General features: G+C 41.4%; 1 protein-coding gene across 1 annotated transcript; it reads right to left on the bottom strand.

Moving 5' to 3' along the window:
- Nucleotides 1-3,243: 3,243 nt before the first annotated feature.
- On the bottom strand, nt 3,244-10,326 carry myb (v-myb avian myeloblastosis viral oncogene homolog). Its single transcript, XM_005745573.1, has 15 exons — nt 10,235-10,326; nt 8,423-8,540; nt 8,239-8,310; nt 8,049-8,141; nt 7,132-7,352; nt 6,461-6,689; nt 6,321-6,374; nt 6,123-6,227; nt 5,460-5,714; nt 4,915-5,003; nt 4,694-4,808; nt 4,484-4,579; nt 4,063-4,161; nt 3,818-3,901; nt 3,244-3,733 (listed from the first exon to the last, which is right to left on the bottom strand). Exons 1-15 carry the CDS (start codon nt 10,255-10,257, stop codon nt 3,620-3,622), a joined length of 1,767 nt encoding a protein of 588 aa, XP_005745630.1. The 5' UTR covers nt 10,258-10,326; the 3' UTR covers nt 3,244-3,619.
- Nucleotides 10,327-19,421: the final 9,095 nt, after the last annotated feature.

Raw genomic sequence — 19,421 nt, 5'->3', positions numbered from 1 at the left:
TGTTTGATTTGAAAAGGGAAAGGAGGATGGAATAAAAAAAAACAACACTAGCAGTGTAAGTAAACTTCTGCTTTGACTTTTAGAGCTAAATACCTTATAAAAATGTAACAGTGTGACTCAGTGGCAGGTGAAAATCTTAAAAGTGCAGTTATAATTCTAAAATATGACTTTATAATTACCCAATAAAAACAGATCATGGAAAAAGGGTATAGCTAGAGGTTGCTTTACTTGACCTAAACAGAACCAGGCAGAAACAAGAGCAACATTATGACAGCAGCTTTTGCCCCTGTGACCCACATAAACAGCCAATAAGAGCCTCTTTGAGCTTAAATGAATGTAGGTGCACATGCAATGATTTACAAGCCACTTTTGCATTTTTTACAATTGAAGCTCCTCTTCTGTTTTACATGATTTAAACTACATAAAACTCTGTTTGATCTGTGTGAGGGGACAGCAACCCTGACGTGAACTGAAATGAACTTGGAAAAAAATAAAATAAATAATTATTCACTATCAACAAAAGCGCACTACAGTCCATTATTTTGATGACTTACCACAACCTCTTCTGATAGACAGTGCTGTTCTGATAACAGTCACAAGTGGACACTCAGTTTTCCATTTATTGAAATAAGCAGACGCACGAAAAAGCCTGGTTTGTTTGTCTTATTAGTTTAGTCAGTGAGGTCTGTTGAATGGTGAAGCGGGGACTGCAAAAGAGTAAAGATACGTTGTGTCTTGCATCTCTCATCCCAGTATATATTGGGGGGGGGGGGGGGGGTATTATCAGTAAACCACTACCATTCAGTATACACACAAGCAGCTGCCTTCTCACTCAGTGGAAGCAGGTGTCTGTGAATCCTGTGGGGTTTGGGGTTTGGGCTTTTTTTCTGGCAGGGGGGTCTAGTAGAAGATGGTGAAATTCCCAGGGTGAAAGTCTGCTTCGTGCTATAGCCTCTTTCCACAAGACACCCCCACCCACCCACCCACACACACACACACACACACACATAAAACCACACACTCTACATTTGCTGACAGGGATTGTCAAACCCGTCGTTCAAATTCAAGCAGCCCTCATCAGGCCTTTGCTGTCATTTCTGGGGTTTTTTCAACCATTGTTGTTACAATAGCTAAAAACCACAACATTGTGAACATGTGGATGGACTAAGCATGCTTACACCCACAAAGAAACTATTTCTGTTTGCCCCGGTCTTAAATATCACAGTTCCTGTTAGATATGTCCGTCTTGATGACTGCCATTTCTGTTTATGAATCCCTCTGAGACTACCACTTAAGAGATGGGAATCTATATTTAAGGGCAGTGTGGTGGATCAGGGTGAGGTTGGGAGGGGGGTGCAGGTGGCTGAAGGTGTTGTGGGGGATGTGAGAACGTGTGGATGGGGAGGGGGTGTAAATATAGCTCCTGGTCTGAGTCTGGGCCCCTTAGCTTGCTAAGGCCTCACAGGAAAGAAAGTCTCCTCAAGAGACTGAATGTGGAGCTCATACTTACGAGCGTTTTTTGGCGAGCAGCGACGAGTAATATAACAATTTTCACATTGCCCACAGTCATGTTAGTGCATATTTCTGTGTTTAAAGGAGTTGATAGTATGTTTATGCAAAGCAAAAAAAAGAAAAAAGTGAAAGCAGTCCAGGACAAAATGTTTCTTTGTATTTCTGGGACATGCACCTGAGTGGTCCCTGCTTATCCATGGAAAAAGAGGGAACGGTTGGAAACATTTGCTTATTTTCTTTGCTTGCTGATAAACTCTATACTCACTTGGTGAGCGGCAGATGGGAGAAGGTTTTATGATATGATATGGTCCACACAATTTTATGACAACAAACCTTTGTATCAGTTTATGTGTGCGCAAAAGCGAGGGCTATTTGAATACTATAATCCGTAGAGGAATTTGAATACCAGAGATAGATTACACTTTGGAGAGGGTAAATAGTTCATTCAGTTTAAAAGGCAATAATTACTCTACATAATGGTGGGGCTATTTGGAGTGCTATTTACACTGAGAACGTAGGCTTCTTGGGCTGAACTTCGCACTTTACAGCTTAAATATATGAAAATGTTATTTCCATATATTTTTGTCCACGAGTAGCTGCGTTTGAACTGCTATCAACTTTCGTACGCTGAACGTCAGAGATTAAACACTGAACACAAGGTTGTTATAAAAACAGCACACTTTATTGAGTAGGCAGTCAAAAGTAGAAGTATAAAAACTTGGCATGTATAAATGCTTTTACAAAAAGTGTGCTAAGTGTTTGACACGAGTTACTGCAGTTTCGTTAAAGGACACAAAATGCTTGTTGAGTGTACTTTTACAACAGTGTAAATCCACCAGAAGAAATGTTTATTTCTTTCTCTTTTTTAAAAAAAATGGGATTTTGGCTGTAGCATTAATATCAGTGTTTGCTACTCTCACAGTTTTAAGGAGAACATAAAATTCAAGTGCAGCTTGGTCTTACTCTTACTGGGTGAAGCTCAGGTTTCAAATATAAATGCATTTCGGATTTTCAAATGTATAAATAAATTCTCTCTCTTTCTGTAGATATATATATATATGTATCTAAATTCTAAGAATTGCTTGTTCATTGAATGTTTTCCCGGTTGGGGGGGATACTGTGAAGGCCAGAAATAAATCAAAAAAACTTGAAATGAAAACTCAATTCCTATGAAATAAAGGCGCCGATGTGTTTGTCAGGTAATACTAAAAAGGCTGGCCCCTTTCTGTTGTATAAAAAAAGTATAAAAATTGTAGTTGCATAGTGGTGCGAGAACAGACCGAGCAGTCCTTGTTCAGCAGTGGAGTGTTTACATGAGGTGGCAAAGACCAAACACTTGAAATTCTCAGTAGACCCATTAAAAACCCCTTAATAATTAAAAAAAAAGGACAAAAAAAGGTTAAAAACAAAAACAAAAAACAAAAAACAAAAAAAACAAAAATAAAAACAGAGGTCAGTTAGAAAATAATCATTATGACTTTGGATGTACGATAATGCTAAAAGGGCTTAAATACTCTGAAATACAACACTGCTCCATTGGCCAATTGTAAAACAACAGCAACAAAGTCATAATGTAAAAAAAAAATCAATAAATTAATGAGCTTGTTCTTTATATTACTATCAACATGTGTAATTAATAATACAGCCCAAGGCATACATGGTCACCATTTCCCCGTTTGTAATACAATAAAACCAAAGAAAATTTTAAAAATTTAAAAACTTTAAAAAAGTCACCCCCCCTCCCCCCTTAAAAAAAGTCTTTGGTTGGTACAAATCCAACAAATGTAAGTGTGAAAAAATCAGTGGCATATAGCCTCTCCCAATGACTGTACCACCGCAAATATGTATCCGCCCGTCTGTTCCACAAGTGTAGGTGAAAGCGAAAATTCTTTGAGTTTTGAACCCAGTGATGCCGTAAACGCCTGTGTTCCAGAAGTAAACAAGTAAACATCTGCTTGATCCATCCATTGCTCCAACCATTTTCTACTGCTTCAGCTGGGGGGGCTAAACACCTTAGCCTGATTGAGCTAAGGGCTTTTTTTCTCTTTCTTTTTTTAAACTCCAGTGCAGGAAAAGTTGATGTGTTTGGATCAGCATTTATCTCAGTCTATATCATCAGTGTCCTTGAAGGGAAAGCACTCAAGAACTTGTGTTCCGAGGCCAGTATGTGCTCCTCTGTTTTCCCGGAGGCCAACAGATCCCAGGAACCCAGCTGTTGCTGCTGTAAGAAAAAAAAGAAGATGATGAGTTTTTATGTTAACATGCAAAGCTATTTTATAAATTTATGATTTAATTACACACACACCTGTAGTGGGTTATTCAGGCTTCTGTGAGGGAGCTGGTAGATTTTGTGTCCGTCTTCGTTCAAGAGTGAGCTTGTAAGTAGGTCCTGAAAGAAAAATGCAACAACACTTGTTAACAACACAATAATTACAGTACAATGACTGAAAAGGATCTTAGGGTTGATCCTGTGCGTACTCATTGATGGACTCTCATAAACAAAACAAAAACACATAAGGAGGTCTGACTTAAGGTCAAACGTCAACTTACCGATACTTCCTGAGCTGGGCGACTGGGGGAGAAGAGCTGCCTGTTAAGTTCTTGCCCTGCCCACTGCATGCAGTGGCCCCTCTTGCATGGGAGCTCGACCTAGGACCCCCGGAAAAAAACACAACACGGTCATTTAAAACCCCACATTTTCCTCTTTTTGTAACCAAGTCACACAAGCTCGCTTGCAAAAATTAACCTCAAGCTATTCTTTAAGCTGACGTCAAACGTGTTGCAAAATGTAACTAAAAAACAAAAACACAACACGTTTGTCACCGCAACATGCAAATGGTTGAGTTTGATATTTCACCCCTGTCCGCTATTTTCTTAAGATACAAAATAACACTTCTTATGTCAGTCTCACATCATATGCGCATGCTTTTTTTTTGCATATCTGTACATGCATATGTAGGGTGGAAAGTACCTCTTGCTTTATCTTCTTAAATGGAGGATGCTTAATGGCATCTTCCACTGGCTCCTGCTTGATGGACCCAACCATCTGCTGCCCCAAAGTGGTGTTCTGGAAACAACACAAACCTCCGAGTGAGTCCCGAGGACAATGCAGTGTGCAAAGCAGCAGTTTGCATGTCAAATTAAGCACCGAGGGATATATACACACATTAAAGTCTCTCACCATTAGTTTAACGGGGCCATATTTGATCTCCTGATGGGTCGAGGCTGATCTCAAAGGCGTGGGTGTACGTGGGGTTGACTCCAGAATTGACTCACACATATTGGGCGTCATGAGCCTGAGGAGAGAGGAAAGAAAAAGCGCAAAAAAACAGCTGTTAAAAAAGGCTCATATAACAATAACAGGTTTGCATAATAAAAGTGATGAGAACAAAAGCTTCTTACAATTCATTATCATTTAGGAGGCTTGCAGGCACAGGCGAGTTAAAGGGTAGATTGTCTGAGTGTTCTGGGCTCACTGGCTGGTTGAGGAACTGTGAAATAAAAAGGAAGAAAACATTAAATTAAAGACCCCTGACAAGGCTTTGACAACCAGGCAGCTCGTGTAGCACGCTAAGCTAAGCTAAACAATGGGACAAACACTAGTTTTGTGTGGTGACTGTGTAAGCACGGGTCATGTGACCTGTGAGGGTGAACAGAGTAGATTTGTGACTTCACATGGGTTGGCATTCGACATGAAACCAGTCAATGATTCTTTAGCAGTTGTTGAGCACCGATTGGGCAAGACCCTGTCTGCTTTAAGAGTGCTACTTTCCAAGAACCCACTGCTAACAGGCTCTGGGAAAAGGGTGGGAAATTCTGTGTCAAGGCCCGCTATTATATCTGTGTTTCTAATTTATAGGGCATCTTCTTCAGCTGGTTCCAGTTGATCACGACAGACAAAAATAAAAACATAATATAGCACGACACAGTGTAAGGAAGATACTTACTGAGTCAATCATGGATTCCATTATCCCTGGCATTGGATTTGAGAATGCAGGACTGTTGTGGGGACTGTTGTTGTTGCTGTTGTTGCCGTTAATGCCTTCGACGGGTGTTGTGGGGGCGCTGTCCTCAGCTGAGCTGCTCTGGTCAAGAGACAGTTCCTGGCTGGCTGCCTGGTGATGAGGTAAAGGCAGAGCAGCACCTTCTGAGCTGTTGGACATGGAGCTCTGGTTGGTCCAGTTTTGATAGAACGAACAAATCTGGAGAGAGGAAAAAAATGTTACAGACTGGAAAAGAATAATCACCTGAAAACACAAAAGCACAGAGGAGCGAGTGCAAAGGAAGCACAGATATAAGAAGCGCAGGGAACGCTCAGCCGTGATCAAATGAGAAGGGGAACTTTAATGTAAAGGCCGACAGAAGAAGTGTTGAGTAGAGAATTGCACAAGGGGTCATGCAAACCCAAAAGAAATGGTGATAAGATCCTATTGCATCACTTTTTGCAGAAACAGACCACCCAGATGTTTCCTCCTCCTCATGCACACACAAAAAACACAAGTCCAACCACTGTCCTTAAAGCCAGGGTCAAAAAACCCAAAAAACCCATAAATTGTGCTGTCACATGTTTCACCCTCCTGAATCCAGACACAGATCCAAGTGTGACTCACCGGTAGTGACGGCTGGCCCCTCAGTTCATTTTCTGTTGACATGAGCAGCATTTCGATCTCTTTCACCCTCTTCTCCTTCTCAGGGTCCTCCTCGTTATAGTGTCTCTGAAAGAGCAGAAGAAATGCGTGAGCACCAATTCAATCCAAACAACTCATCTACCCCATCTTTCGATCGCCGCTCAGGTTTGCGATTCTTACCTGGACTTGGGGAATGTTGAGTATGTTCATATTGAATGAGAGGGTGGAGTGCACCTGTTACAGAGAAAGAAGCAGACGTTAATAAATGCAAGATCTTGCGGGCGGAGATCTGCCTAAATTCTGGTTTAAAGCCCACTTACTCTACGTGCGTCAGACAGGTAGGTGGCGTAGCTGAGCGGCAAATTGGAAGTCAGCTGCGTGTGACCGGGCTGTTGGGGAAAGCACATGATCTGATTGTTGGTCTTCACGTAAGTGCGGCTGGCGGGGAGCGAGGGGCTGCTGTTCTTGGCTGTGTTCTGAAGGTAGCCCTCCTGTTCCACCTTTCTCCTCATGGTGGAGTTCCAGTGGTTCTTTATAGCGTTGTCGGTCCTGCGGGTCATAAGGGACATGTGTTAACTTAAAGGGGATGTGACATCCTCTAGCTGCACACAGCAGCTTTATCAATGCAGGCGCACGCACACGCTGAGGGAGATAGGAAAAGTCTCAGTCACACACATACACGCATATTTAAAAATGTGCGCAATTGATAAGGTTATCAGTGCAAAGCAATTACAATAACCACATATTTATCTGTGTTTTCTCTTCTGTCATTCTACACCTTCCCCCCACGTCCTAACTTAGCCTTTTAACCTTTCTTTCCCAGCTTGCGTTCTATGTCCACAACTCCATTTTCTCTCATGCTCACTTTTATTGGCATGCCCTCCCCTCCATTTCAGCCTCTTAACCGCAACATTGCGCAGCTAACCAACAAGGTTTCAGTGATTCATCTAGCTTCTCCTTTTCTGCCTCTTCTTCCCTCTCTCCACCTCACCTGCCAGGGAGCAGCTTAGCGATTTCTGCCCAGCGATTGCCCAGCTTCTCATGCGCCTGGTAGATTATTCTGTCTTCCTCCTCCGTCCAGGAAGTCTTCTTAACCTCTGGGTTCAGGTGGTTGTGCCAGCGCTCGCGGCACTGCTTGCCAATTCGCCCCTTCAGGTGCTTGGCGATCACTGACCAGCGTTTGGCGCCGTATTTCTGGACCAGCTCGATCACCTGGGGATTTTTAGGGTTGTGAGGGGTGAGAGAAAGAGGAAAGGCAAGAGAGGAGGAGGAGGAGGGAGAGTGTTGAAAAGGAAGAAGTGAATGGTAGTAGAGGAGCATGGGGAAAGAGGAAGGAAGGAGTAATAACAGGGAGGGGAGGGAGAAGTAGAGTGGTACAGAGATATGAAAACAGGAGAGAGAGAAGAAATAAAAAAAATGATTATCCATAAAAATCTCAGAAGTTTTACTAAATGCACTGCTTTTCCTTCCTCCTTCTCTCTCTTTCTTGATCTTTCGCTAGTGTAGCTGATTGAGAACACCTGCTGGTGAGCAGTGAGGGAGTTTCCATTGGAACATTAGCCACTCTGCTAATCATTACAGTGGCATCTGGGTGGAAATATAACTCCTAAACGTGTTATATGTTGTGTAAGGGTGAGTAAAAGTGTGCAACCACAGTTCAGGAGTTGCTACAGAGAAGTTGCTTTAAACACAGGAACACAAAGTAATTGTTGATCTCAGTGGTATCCAGTTAGTATAAAGCCCACTCTAACAATTACACTGTAAGGTCACCACTAATGGCTGTTATAACATAACACACGGCTAAAGCACACTACAAACTCTACATGCAAGTTAATCTTGCATTTATATTTACAGTTTTCCATGCCACCCTCCCCCCCAAAACCCCACAAAAATACAGTGTGCTCTTACCCTCTGGTCCTCCTCTTTGGTCCACGGTCCTTTAATGAGTTCTGGGTTGAGAACCTTCTGCCACCTGTGTTGGCACTGCACATCTGTACGGTTCTGTGTAGAGAGAGAAAAACAAAATACAGTTTGTTATCATCTCCACACAATGGGAAGTTGCACGCAGACAAATCAGGGCCTCATGCCTGCTACTTACAGTTAATAGGCTTGCAATTACTTTCCAGTCTTCTGCTCCATGATGTTCAACAAGTTTTTTCAACTTCTCATCCTGAAAAAAGAGAGTACATTTTTTTAAAATATGTCACTAATATTTAGTATTGAACAGCAGAATTTGAACTGTATTGACGTATGTGTGTGTGTGTGTGTGTGTGTTTGTATACCTCTTCTCGTGTCCAGCGTGTCTTGCCGAGCTGGCGTTTCCCAGGCTTGGGCAATGATCCATCATAATCATGTTCATACATCTCAGTCTCCTCCTCGTCATCCTCACTGCTGTACAGACTGCAGACACACACACACACACACACACAGAGGGCAACATTTTAAAAAGAGGTGGAGTCTGCGTGGAAAAAGAAGAGTGTAGGATAATAGACAGAAGAATAATAGGACAATAAGTACTTTACTTGTTCTAAACTACTCCCTATTAATCTCTTTATGAGGTGCATTAAAAAAAACTCAGCCCTCTCTTTTAGTCACTCGCTTAACTCCAACACAGAGAGAAAACCAGTCATTCTTGAAGGTTTGGCTGCAGGCTTTTAGCCAAGACACCCACAGGGGGTGTGCATGTGTGTGTGTGTGTGTGTGTGTGTGTGTGTGTGTGTGTGAGAGAGAGGGGGGGGGTGGGGGGGGGGGGGGAGGACGAACAGGTTCCAGTGTTTTTAGTTTCCACAGATACCTGGATTGGCACATGCGATCATAATTTTGTGACCCTGGCGTGTTCAAACTTGCACAGGGCATTGTACAGCACAGCCATGCACACACGGAAACACACGCACACGTGCACACAGAGTTCACGTTCGCGCGCGCGCGCGCGCACACACACACACACACCATGTGGTCAACTAATCAGAATGCGGGACAGGTAGATAGTTGTGCTGTCATACAGTACAACAGGTGAAGAGGAACCCCACTATGTGTGTGCGTGCGTGTGTGTGCATGCGTACAGAAGGATATTTACACGCCATAATCTTCCTTATTTTCCTTTTGCCCAAATGCGTGACTACTACTCGCAGAGGCGAGCAAATAAACAACTTCTCTCAAATTTATCCAACAGCCTCTGCGTTTCAGCGCAAATGAGATAATTAGCGTGAAACAAACAAAAAAGCAAGCAAACAATAGAAGATGATTACAGCGCTCTCAAGAAGAACGATTAATCAGCTGGATCGGCTCTTCGTGAAAAGAAGCGATAATTACTTTTAAACCAATCAAATTAACTCCGGGTGCAGTTTCTTCTAATTACGATGAGGACAAAACGAGATAAAAACACGTCTGTAAACGGAGGTAAACGGTGGCTTTTTTGTGTGTATGTGCAAAGAAGATCCTCAAAAAGGATCCCTGACATCTCAAACATGAGATTCGCGCACAAGACCTAATGTGTGTAATTTAAGGGAGAAAAATAGCATTGGGTCTCCGCGGAAGAAGTGCGCGTGGAGTACAATGTTAGAGCGCAGGTTTCCAAAATAATATCCATCGCTCCTCGCGCTCGGTCGGAGATGCTGGAAAGCAGTCGTGTGTGTAGCGTGTGCAAGTTTTCATCGAAAAGAGCCGAAATCGGTGGCAGATGAACTGCTTTGCAACCTGTTTTTACTATCCGCGAGTTAAGACACGCCGAAGCGTGCACGGCACAGCACTGTCAAAGCCGAGCGATGACCAGCCACCTGTCATTGGCGCGAGCGCTCCACAGCTCCAACTGGAGAAAAGTAAAGGGCTCGCGCATAGTACAGGCTGACCACACACATATATATATGTATATGATGTATATATGAAGTAAAACATATATCAACATATCAATATATATATAAATATAAACACACACGCGCGAGCTAGGGCAAGAGGATGCACTCTTCGCACTTACTTCACGCCGTATCCAAGTGAAATAATGCCTCACGAGAAAACTACAATAATAGCTGCGAGTCTTTGAGAGACAGAAATGAAAGCTTTAAAGCTGCCAAAGTCGTTGCTCGTGTTTCTCTTACCTGCTTCTGGACCGCCGAATCATGCTTAAAGTCTGCTGACGGTGTTTGGTGAACGCGGTAAGCACCTAGCCGACAGACAGCACTGACTTGCTCTCGCTCCTCACTTTCAGCTTCACTTTTAAAACGAGACCGCTGCTTCTAGGGACCCGCCCCTTCCCGCCCCTTGTGCTCGCCCTTCACCAATACGCCGCGCCTCCAGTCTGTATTTGGCGCCTCTCGGTCGTGGCCTGAGGCTGTGGACCCCCAGGCGTTTCTTCAAGACAATTTCTCTGTCTACAGTTTTTAGCAAGTCCGAGTTTTAATGGACAAGCAGATGCCGCCTATAAGAAAATGTGATGTTTCTCGTAGATATATCCTGAAAGCATGTTGAGTTTTGCAGTGAGAGACCCCTTACTATCAAAACCACAACTGGCTTTAGTAGACACCATTAAAACATAAAATTAGATAAAATACATGCTAAGCTAACTGGTTACATTCACTCTATTTATTAGGACAAATTAAATACATTGGATTTAGGTCTGACCCTATTAATGGTGTATGTGACAGGTTTCCTTTCCTTTCAGGGGGATATGAAAGTCAGAATAAATTACAATACAGCCACAAGACAACAGCAAAAGATATCAGCTTCCCAGTGGAGAGAGTATAAAGTAAAATAATGAAAATATACAGGATTTGTATGACATATCGTTCTGCCAGAAGATGCTTATTTGAAATGTGCTTCGAATAGGGTTAATAAGTGAATGCGATATGGGATCTACTTTGTATGATAAAAAAGTGATCTCTGACCTTATTTTTGTAAGCCTCTACACATGAAACCTGCCTAATGATGCAATATCTCAGGAGAGGAAGTTTAATAGCTCTTTTATTAATATAATTCTGAACAGGTCAGGGTACAATGCAGCAGCGAAGCCAAAAGAAAAAGTTGTCATGAACCTTAGTAGTTATTGATTTGATCGTTTCTTCTATAGAGATAGATCACACTGGGGAAGCAGCAGGACTCCTTAATAAGTGCCCAATATAGTGTGTGCATGTGAGAGAGTTGGTCCTGTCTTGTAATACAAGTTCCTGGTTGATTTTCTCAAACGTGTCCTTAAGCGCACCAGCCAGGTCACTCAAAAGGAGAAGGAAATGCATCTGTCTGAAGAAAACAATACAAATAGGTTTATGGCATGCAAGGAAAGTGAAGTTACAATGAGACCAGTGGTGATTGCCTACCTGTTTGTAGGGTGCCTCTTGGTGCCACAGATGTTTCTTGGTGATAAAGCATAGAACAGGCCTTGTGTTATTGTTTGCCCATAAAAAGAAAAAAAGTTACAGAACTTGCAATTGCACTAAACTTTTTTTGTGGTACTTTATTTGCACTTATCTCAGAGGATAGGCGCCTTTAAACCACACATGACTGCCTCTTTAGGTTGATTTCTTCTCTTTGAATTTTCTGAAAATAATCAATGTTGAAACTACAGACTGGATGAGTTTGCGCTTATTAATGCACGTGGCTTGTACAATATTGCTTATTTCTTAGTAATACCGCAAAGCTTCGGAATTATTCTTTATTTAACCAACTCATTTGTCACATATTGTGTGTAGTTTGTTTTGGTGAAGCTCTGAATTGCTAGAGCTGTCTCTACTCAACCATTCATTTCATGGGGGGTGGGTGGGTTAATGCTTTATTGGTTTAAATGTGTCTTCTTATTGTTCCTACATACGCAGCCGTATTGTCCTAATCACTTGTGATTACCATCACCCGATACCAATCTATTGTTCCAGAGAAGTAATGACAATAACAGGCTGATGGAGGCTTATGCACAAACACATTACTGTAGACTAAAAACTCGCCACTTAATGCAGCCTCTAAAAGTGCTTACATGGCTCAGTGAAGTGAAGCAAGTACAATTTTTCCAGTTTATAGCTTTGGACATGAGTTAAATGAGGTAGACTACAACTTCAAAGTGTGCCCTACTAGATTGCTTAATCTATTTTTTTCATCTTCATTTTGGTTGTCCTCATACGTCGCAGGCAACTCCTGAGTACACAAGTTACAGTCCTGTCAGTTTTGCCTCAAGTACCTGAACCACCCGCAGTGTTTACACAGCCAGTGATAAAACCTAAAGAATCCTTAAGCTCTCTAATGTCTGGGATTAGTTTGAAGCTGTGTTTGTTTGCATTCAGGCTGAAGAGGAACTGAAGGGTCTCTAATACCAAAAAGGAGTGAGAAACAGACAGCTATGTGTGTTAAAACAACATATATATGAAAATATATGAACAGCACTAGTCTTAGATGTTACATTAGGCTTTATTGTCTCCCTCGGGAGAAACGGATCTTTGACAAATGAGGGAAAAGTAGCATATAAGACAAAACATGTACAATTTCACCTCTTACTATTTAGTAATTTTTAACTGATAATAGCACTAAAGAAAATTTGTGTGTCAGTGAAGAAATGGGGGGGGGGGGGGGTATTCTCGGGTGCTTATAATGCATTTTAAACTGTTTACCTACTAAATGGTAGGACCTATTGTGCTTTGCTGATGGAGAGTCGTTTAATCCCTTTGAGATGTAGATGATGTAGATGCAGCCCCTTTGCTGTTGATCAAAAACTTAAAAGGACCCACTAATGACCCACTAATGACCTACCCCAGTGATATGTGTAGGTGTGCCTTGCAAATGCAGATTATTCAGGCTCATTCTTGCAAATATGGGGTTTTTTCTGAGCATGCATAAGAATGTGTGAGTTTGTGAACCTATGCTTGGTGTGGGTGTGGCCACCATTATTGTCATCTGAAACTGGCTGATTGGTGTATCAGTGCACAAAAAAAGAAAAAATGGTTTGGTTAGTGGCCCAAAGCATGCCACTAACATTGTTTTTCACAAATAAAGCTTTTACTGTAAATCAACTCTTTCCTGTCTTTAACATAATGCTTTACTGTACATTTAATAACAATCCCATCTATTGAGGATTATCTACATATAACCCTTTCTGGACGTAATCTTGCAAAGCTGCTGTGTTTCTTTGGAGAGCAGTTGCTTTCTGCTTTCATGCCTTGCTATACACACCATGCTGCCACAGTGTTTGTGACTCTCCTGATTGTGGGCCTGTGAATTTGAACATCACACTGAAAGTAAAAGGGGCCTCAAGTTGCATGAACACAGCCCTTCTGGTCTTCTCTGATTAACTTCAACCATGAGACAAAAATAAAGGCAGTGTGGATAATTTCAAATGTGTGTACCACAAAATGTGTTATGTATAAAATTCATATATTTGATTCATTGCATTGAAAGTCATGGATATTTAGAGGGACGTAGTCTTCTTAGCATGGGGCTACACATGTTGACTTGACGATCAAAATCTGATAAAGAATAAAATAATCACTTAAAACTATCTTTAAATTGCTCCCCAAACGAATTCTCAAAGGTTTTTTTTTAACTAAAACACTAAAACACATTTTCTAGATCCAACTTTTGTTATTAACAAGCAAGGGCTCCCCATTAATTCCCATTTTTCATAGATCTTTTTGGAAAGGGTAAAATGAGGACTGCTTTAAATCAGCTGATTACATCAAGCTGAGCAGAGCAAAATGGTCATAATTACTGTGTTGTAGTATATTCTTATTCCATTGTATAAAACACATTTTGCTGCTTGTCCTCTACCTGACCTAGCAAGCTCAGTGTCCACTCTGTATTATTTCTTAGCACTGTGTACAGCCATGACTTTTTGATCTATTCAAATTCAACTTTAATTAAATAGCTGTTATCCTGTAAGACTGCAATCCAAGATCCCACCGCAAAAATACAAGTGTAGTTGACTTTTAACTTTTTACATTTAACCATTCTTTGCCGGGAGAAACTAGGTGCAGAGGGCTAATTTTATGCTACATGAGCCAGAATGGTGTCGTTCTAAATTCAGCTTTCCCTGACATTAAAAAAACTCCATGTTTCACAGATGGAAGCAGCAGTGTCCTCTGTGCAAACACAACACTTCTCCGCTTTTTTTTTTTTTTTTAAATAAACATTTTCCAGTGATCCCCTGGCTTGTCTTGCAACCTGCAGAAGCGGTGGCTGTCTCCTTGCTGTCTGTTGTTGTGCAGTGTTCTCCTGACGATCCATTAATAAGGATTAACATTAACTAATGCAAAACAGGTCTTCAGATCTTGTGACACACTTTGCTTGCGATGGGATCTTTTGTTTCTTGATCACTGCTGTTAAGGGTGATAATGGCCTGGCGTTTTTTCTTTTTCTGTCTGTCTGCCTGACTGTGAAGTGAAGAAGTCTAAACTCCAGAGATGGTTGTGTAACCTTCTCTGAGCATCAACAGATCATTTTAAAGCGCAATGATGGTTTGAGGATATTTCTGCAGAAATAACATTCTGTAGGACACAGAAACATTCAAGTGCCACTCTAGGTTAGTAAAACAGGGACATCAGTAAACAAGCAGCCTTCATGTGAGTTTGGGATCACTTGGAAGAAAAGACGGAAATTAAAAGTGTGTGTGTGTTTTCTGCACAGGCCCCAGATGTATCTTTTTCTTTGAGGGTAATATGTAAAACTACCTTGAGTCATCTGAAACCAAACTGAAAGAAAGGAGCAGGGGTATATGAAAATTCCTTTGTAGAAGGCTGAGGAGGAAGCCCAAAGCCCATTGACTCTTTAGCTGGGGAGATTTGCATGGGTGCTATTGGGCAGGTTAAGGAGAGGTATTGTGATAGCTACCCCCTTTGCAAAACAGTGTGTGCACAGGGTGGTTCATTTGAATGATTTTAATGATGGCTCATGGTCTCATCCTACAAGATTCTGTGCACAGTGTCGGGAAGGCGTATGTGCTTGCATCTAAGTGAGCACTGGAAACATCAGAAAGGTTAACGTGATTATGTGTGGGTATGTAGCTACATATTTACTAATTGTTAACTGAGAATAAATGTGTATTTTAAAAAATATATCACATGCCTAAAACCAGTGGGAATTTTTATATTTTTAATCGATTGTTAGATATTTCATATTTTAGCTACTGATACATGTTTAATGAATGTAGCGAGTACATGAAAATTAAACAAAACACATGTTTTTCGGTTGTTTTCTTAAAAAAACAAAAAAACAAAACCACTATTTCCATTCCTTCAGCATTTATGGATTTGAATGTGATTATCTTTTAATTTCTCAACCTGCTACTTTAAATACCTTTTATGTATCATCTGTGTGTACTTTAGTTGTTTGGACTACTTGCCCACCTGACTGCAAAGGGTGTATGTTTTGCATTTTCCCCGAGGGTGAGGGTGAGTTCCTGTGAAAATGCGCTCCCATCATGTCTGGGGCCCTTGGAAAATTATGTAAAGTGTTCCCCGGTACCTACTGCCAACCTTTAAAGGGACCTCACCCCCTCCCCACGCACATGCACAAAGGCTTTGTCTTCTACAATTACAGCAGACTAATCTGTTTGCAAATGTACATGTTGTTGTCACCAATATTTGCAACCCTCTGCTTTCACTTGACTCCACAGACACCACCGTGTTCCATTTCTCGGGAGCTATCATACAGATCCCGTGAAATGTTTGGTAATTCATTTCGAGGTGGTGTGACAAATGCAAACATCCTTATTTTAATTTGATGAAAAAAATGATATAATTTACAGGTTTAAAAACAAACAAAGCAATTATCCTCTGATCCCATCATTCTTCCAGCAATCTGTCCATCCATCTGTTTAATCCTTTTAATCAGCGCAGAATCCATTCTCTCAGAAATCCCACTCATCTGCCACTGATTAATTGATCAGACTTTCTGTAAACTCTGCGGCAACAGAGATTTGTCCGGCGAGTGCTCAAAAGCCCTTGAAAGGAAACAAGTGTTCAGATCCTGTGTGAAGGTGTGAAATGATCACACCTCCTTGTTGCAACACGAACGCATGTTTGATTCATCTCTATATGTGATTGCATCAAGGTGGCAGGGAGCAAATAAAACACACACACACACACACACACACAAACAACGTATTTGGCATAGCACTGTGTCAAAGACTGGTTGGTTGAAGTTGTGGCGTTTTTTTCTTTTTTTTTTAACAAGTCTCCGTTTTGTTTTGAATCTCAAAAGGTTATGTTGGCCAAGGACAATGCAAGAGAAATGCTGCAGAGACCGACTACTCTAGTTTCAATTGACTTCTTTTTCTTTTTTTGGCATACATGTCTTCTCCCTTATGCAATATGTTCCATTTCCATCTTGCATCAGGTGCTGTTTGAAGTGTTTAGTTTGTACAATGTCCTAGAAACATTTTGATGTAAAGGAAGAGTTCCCTCTGTCACCTGTGTGACCCTGTAAACTGTGCAATGAACAACAATTGCACATGTATGCATATGCAGTTGTTTATTTTGACATGTAGATGTGCAGCTAAAACTTCAAAACGCAGGAAGTGGAATTTTTTCTTTTTGTGAGGGGAAACCTCCACCCACTCAGGGTCACACATGCATGCGCAGGCAAAGGCACATACACACACACACACGCGGGCAAACTTTTACGTAAAACAAATGATCATCTTCTACACTGACGTCCCCCTCCCGATATGAGTGTGTCCCCCCCCCCATTGTTCTTACCAACCTCTGTTAATCTGATCTTCGTCAAACTGCCATTTGCAATATGAGCCATCAATCGTGAAAAAGTCTTCACAATTACCTAAGCAGGAGCCGTTCTTTATTCTGTTCTATTTTTAGCAAGGGGGAGACACGCCAGACCTCATATTTCATTTCACCGTGCAGATGCATGCTGTAAACTTCACCTGCATCGCTGCTATCAGATTATTGTCTGACATTTTCATCATCCTCCTTTTCATTGAGGCAATAAGATACATCAAAAAACCAAAACATGCATACATCTGCAAGCATATCTGACACCAAAAAAGGGGCATGTTGCAGACCAGTTCGCAGATAAACAAGCACATGAAATGTTACTAAAAAAAAAAAGGGCACACATATACACTTCTCGCTTCTCCCCCTTTGTGGTAGACAGGCTATAGATTTCTTGTGGTACAAAGATAGCAGGAAAATATGATGTCACTGAGTGTTTGTTTGAGGTGTAGTGTGGGCTCAGATGGGTTGGCCCCTAACCATAGGCGATAACCTTTGACAAAATAGTCATTCACACCCCAAAATCAAAGGTGGGATTCAAATTTGTATGCGCATAGTAGTTCAAGTGAGCAGGCTCGAGTTCTTTCAGTTCACTTGTTTTTTTTTCTTCTTTTTCTTGAGAGAGTGCATGGTGCATTATCCCTTTTACATTAAGTTTTGGTTTGTTTGTTTGTTTGCTTGAAACATTATGGTGTTTCCTTCGTATGACTTAAAACTAGAAAATCTGAACACCTGAGCTGGGTCAAAAAACCCTGTAAAAAAAGAACGGCATGATTCATCGGTGTGGAGGAAGGTCAGATTCAGCTGTCAGCCACGCAGGCCTGCACGGGATTCGCTGAGAATTCTGACAAGTGGAGTTTGGGAACACCGTGGGGAACAAGAGGAAATCTCTGCAGTAAGTCATCAAAACTACAGAGACAGTCATCAGCCTTCTCCTCATGTATACACTGTAAACACAGAGCTGCGGGGGGGAAAAGTCCCAGCACCATCCGGTGCACAACCTATTCGGGGGGAAGCTTTGAAAATATCGGCACTGAAGCCAATGAGATGGCAAAATTGTGGAATTAAGATTTTTATATATTGGCCTTTTAAGTGTTGCCTCAGAAATTGAAGATCAAATGATCGAACTCTTTCCTCTCATAAAGGTGACATTCGAAAACCTCCTCCTGTAGCCTTAATGATGAGTTTTGACACCTCAATGAATCATTAAAGATGTGGCTGGACAACAATTAGAATTGGTCCTGTTTTTTTTTTGTTTTGTTTTCAAACGTAGCCCTAGTAAGCTGTAAAAGCAGAGATCACATTCACTAGCTCGTGATGCACACCCAGGTATAATACTCTGAAAACAGGTTACAATTATGTTTAGAAAGAGAAAAAAGGGTTACCCCCTCGTAAACATCCAAGCGGGAAACAGTTAAAATGAAAAAGACTAAAAAACTGCAAATCAGAACATTATTTATCATTTTGTCAGGCCTTTTTCACAGTTAAAGGTCCACAGATCTTTAAGGCCGTGTAGAAAGAAAGAAAGAAAGTGTACTTTATTGATCCCCATGGGGAAATTCCTCTCTGCATTTAACCCATTCACTCAGTGAAGCGGTGGGCAGCCATTGGGCACCCAGGGAACAGTGTGTAGGGACGGTACCTTGCTCAGGGGTACTTCAGGGTAGCTGTTCAGGGGAATCAAACCCCCGACCTTCCAATCATGGGGCCACCACTCTACCTACTGAGCTATCCCTGGGGGCAGGGATAGCTCAGTAGTGTAACTACAAATAAAAACATTTGCTTTTGCTGTTACAGGAAAACTTAGCCAGGTCAGTTATTACTGATATGAGTCACATAGACACTCCCCCACTTCTTTGTTTTGGTCTGATTTTCTTCACCTATTTGCTTCTATCTTTCTATGACAGTGTCCTACCAAAATGGAAAACTTCACTCTGCTTCAGTGCAGCAAATATTTACAAGTATTGTTCCTGTTAAACATAAAAAATATAATTCAAGCACAGCCTGAGAAACCACAGGTCAGCGAGCATCACCACATGTGAGGCCCAGCTCTGCAAATTTTTTTTCTTCTTTCTTTTTTTCAGCCATTGCTATAGGTGCCTGATGCCTGGTGGCAAAAAGACTATAGGGCTTAAAGGAAATGCTGCATCCCCCACCCTCTTCACACCATGGACACTTAACACCTGAGAAAATCTAACACTTTACAGACTGTATTTCATACCACCTCACACCTCTCTTATTTTCCTGTGATACTCTTATCTCCGTCAGACAGAGTCCTCTCCCAGCCATTCACTTTGTTTTAAAGAGTAATTTTATTATAACTTTTCCATTTGATGGGTTGTTTTCTCTTTCTTTGCGACATAATTTATTTTCTTTCTCTGTTGTGGTTTGTGTTATTTCTTATTATTTACTGTTAAACTCGAAGTGTCGTGCAATGTTTCTTTTTTTTTATATGGGGTGCAACTTATATTACTATTTTAGGCTTGCAGAACTTTACTCTGACGGATGCACAGAGTTGTAGCTGTAAATAAATCCAGTGTAATATAGGTCTGACAGCGTAAACGTTTTGAAACCCGTTGAGATC

Source organism: Pundamilia nyererei, unplaced genomic scaffold (genome assembly GCF_000239375.1).
Source record: "Pundamilia nyererei isolate P.nyererei 1_Seehausen unplaced genomic scaffold, PunNye1.0 scaffold00161, whole genome shotgun sequence".
NCBI lineage: Eukaryota > Metazoa > Chordata > Actinopteri > Cichliformes > Cichlidae > Pundamilia > Pundamilia nyererei.
Note: the sequence above shows the minus strand (reverse complement) of the source record. Positions and strands in the feature narration are given on the sequence as shown.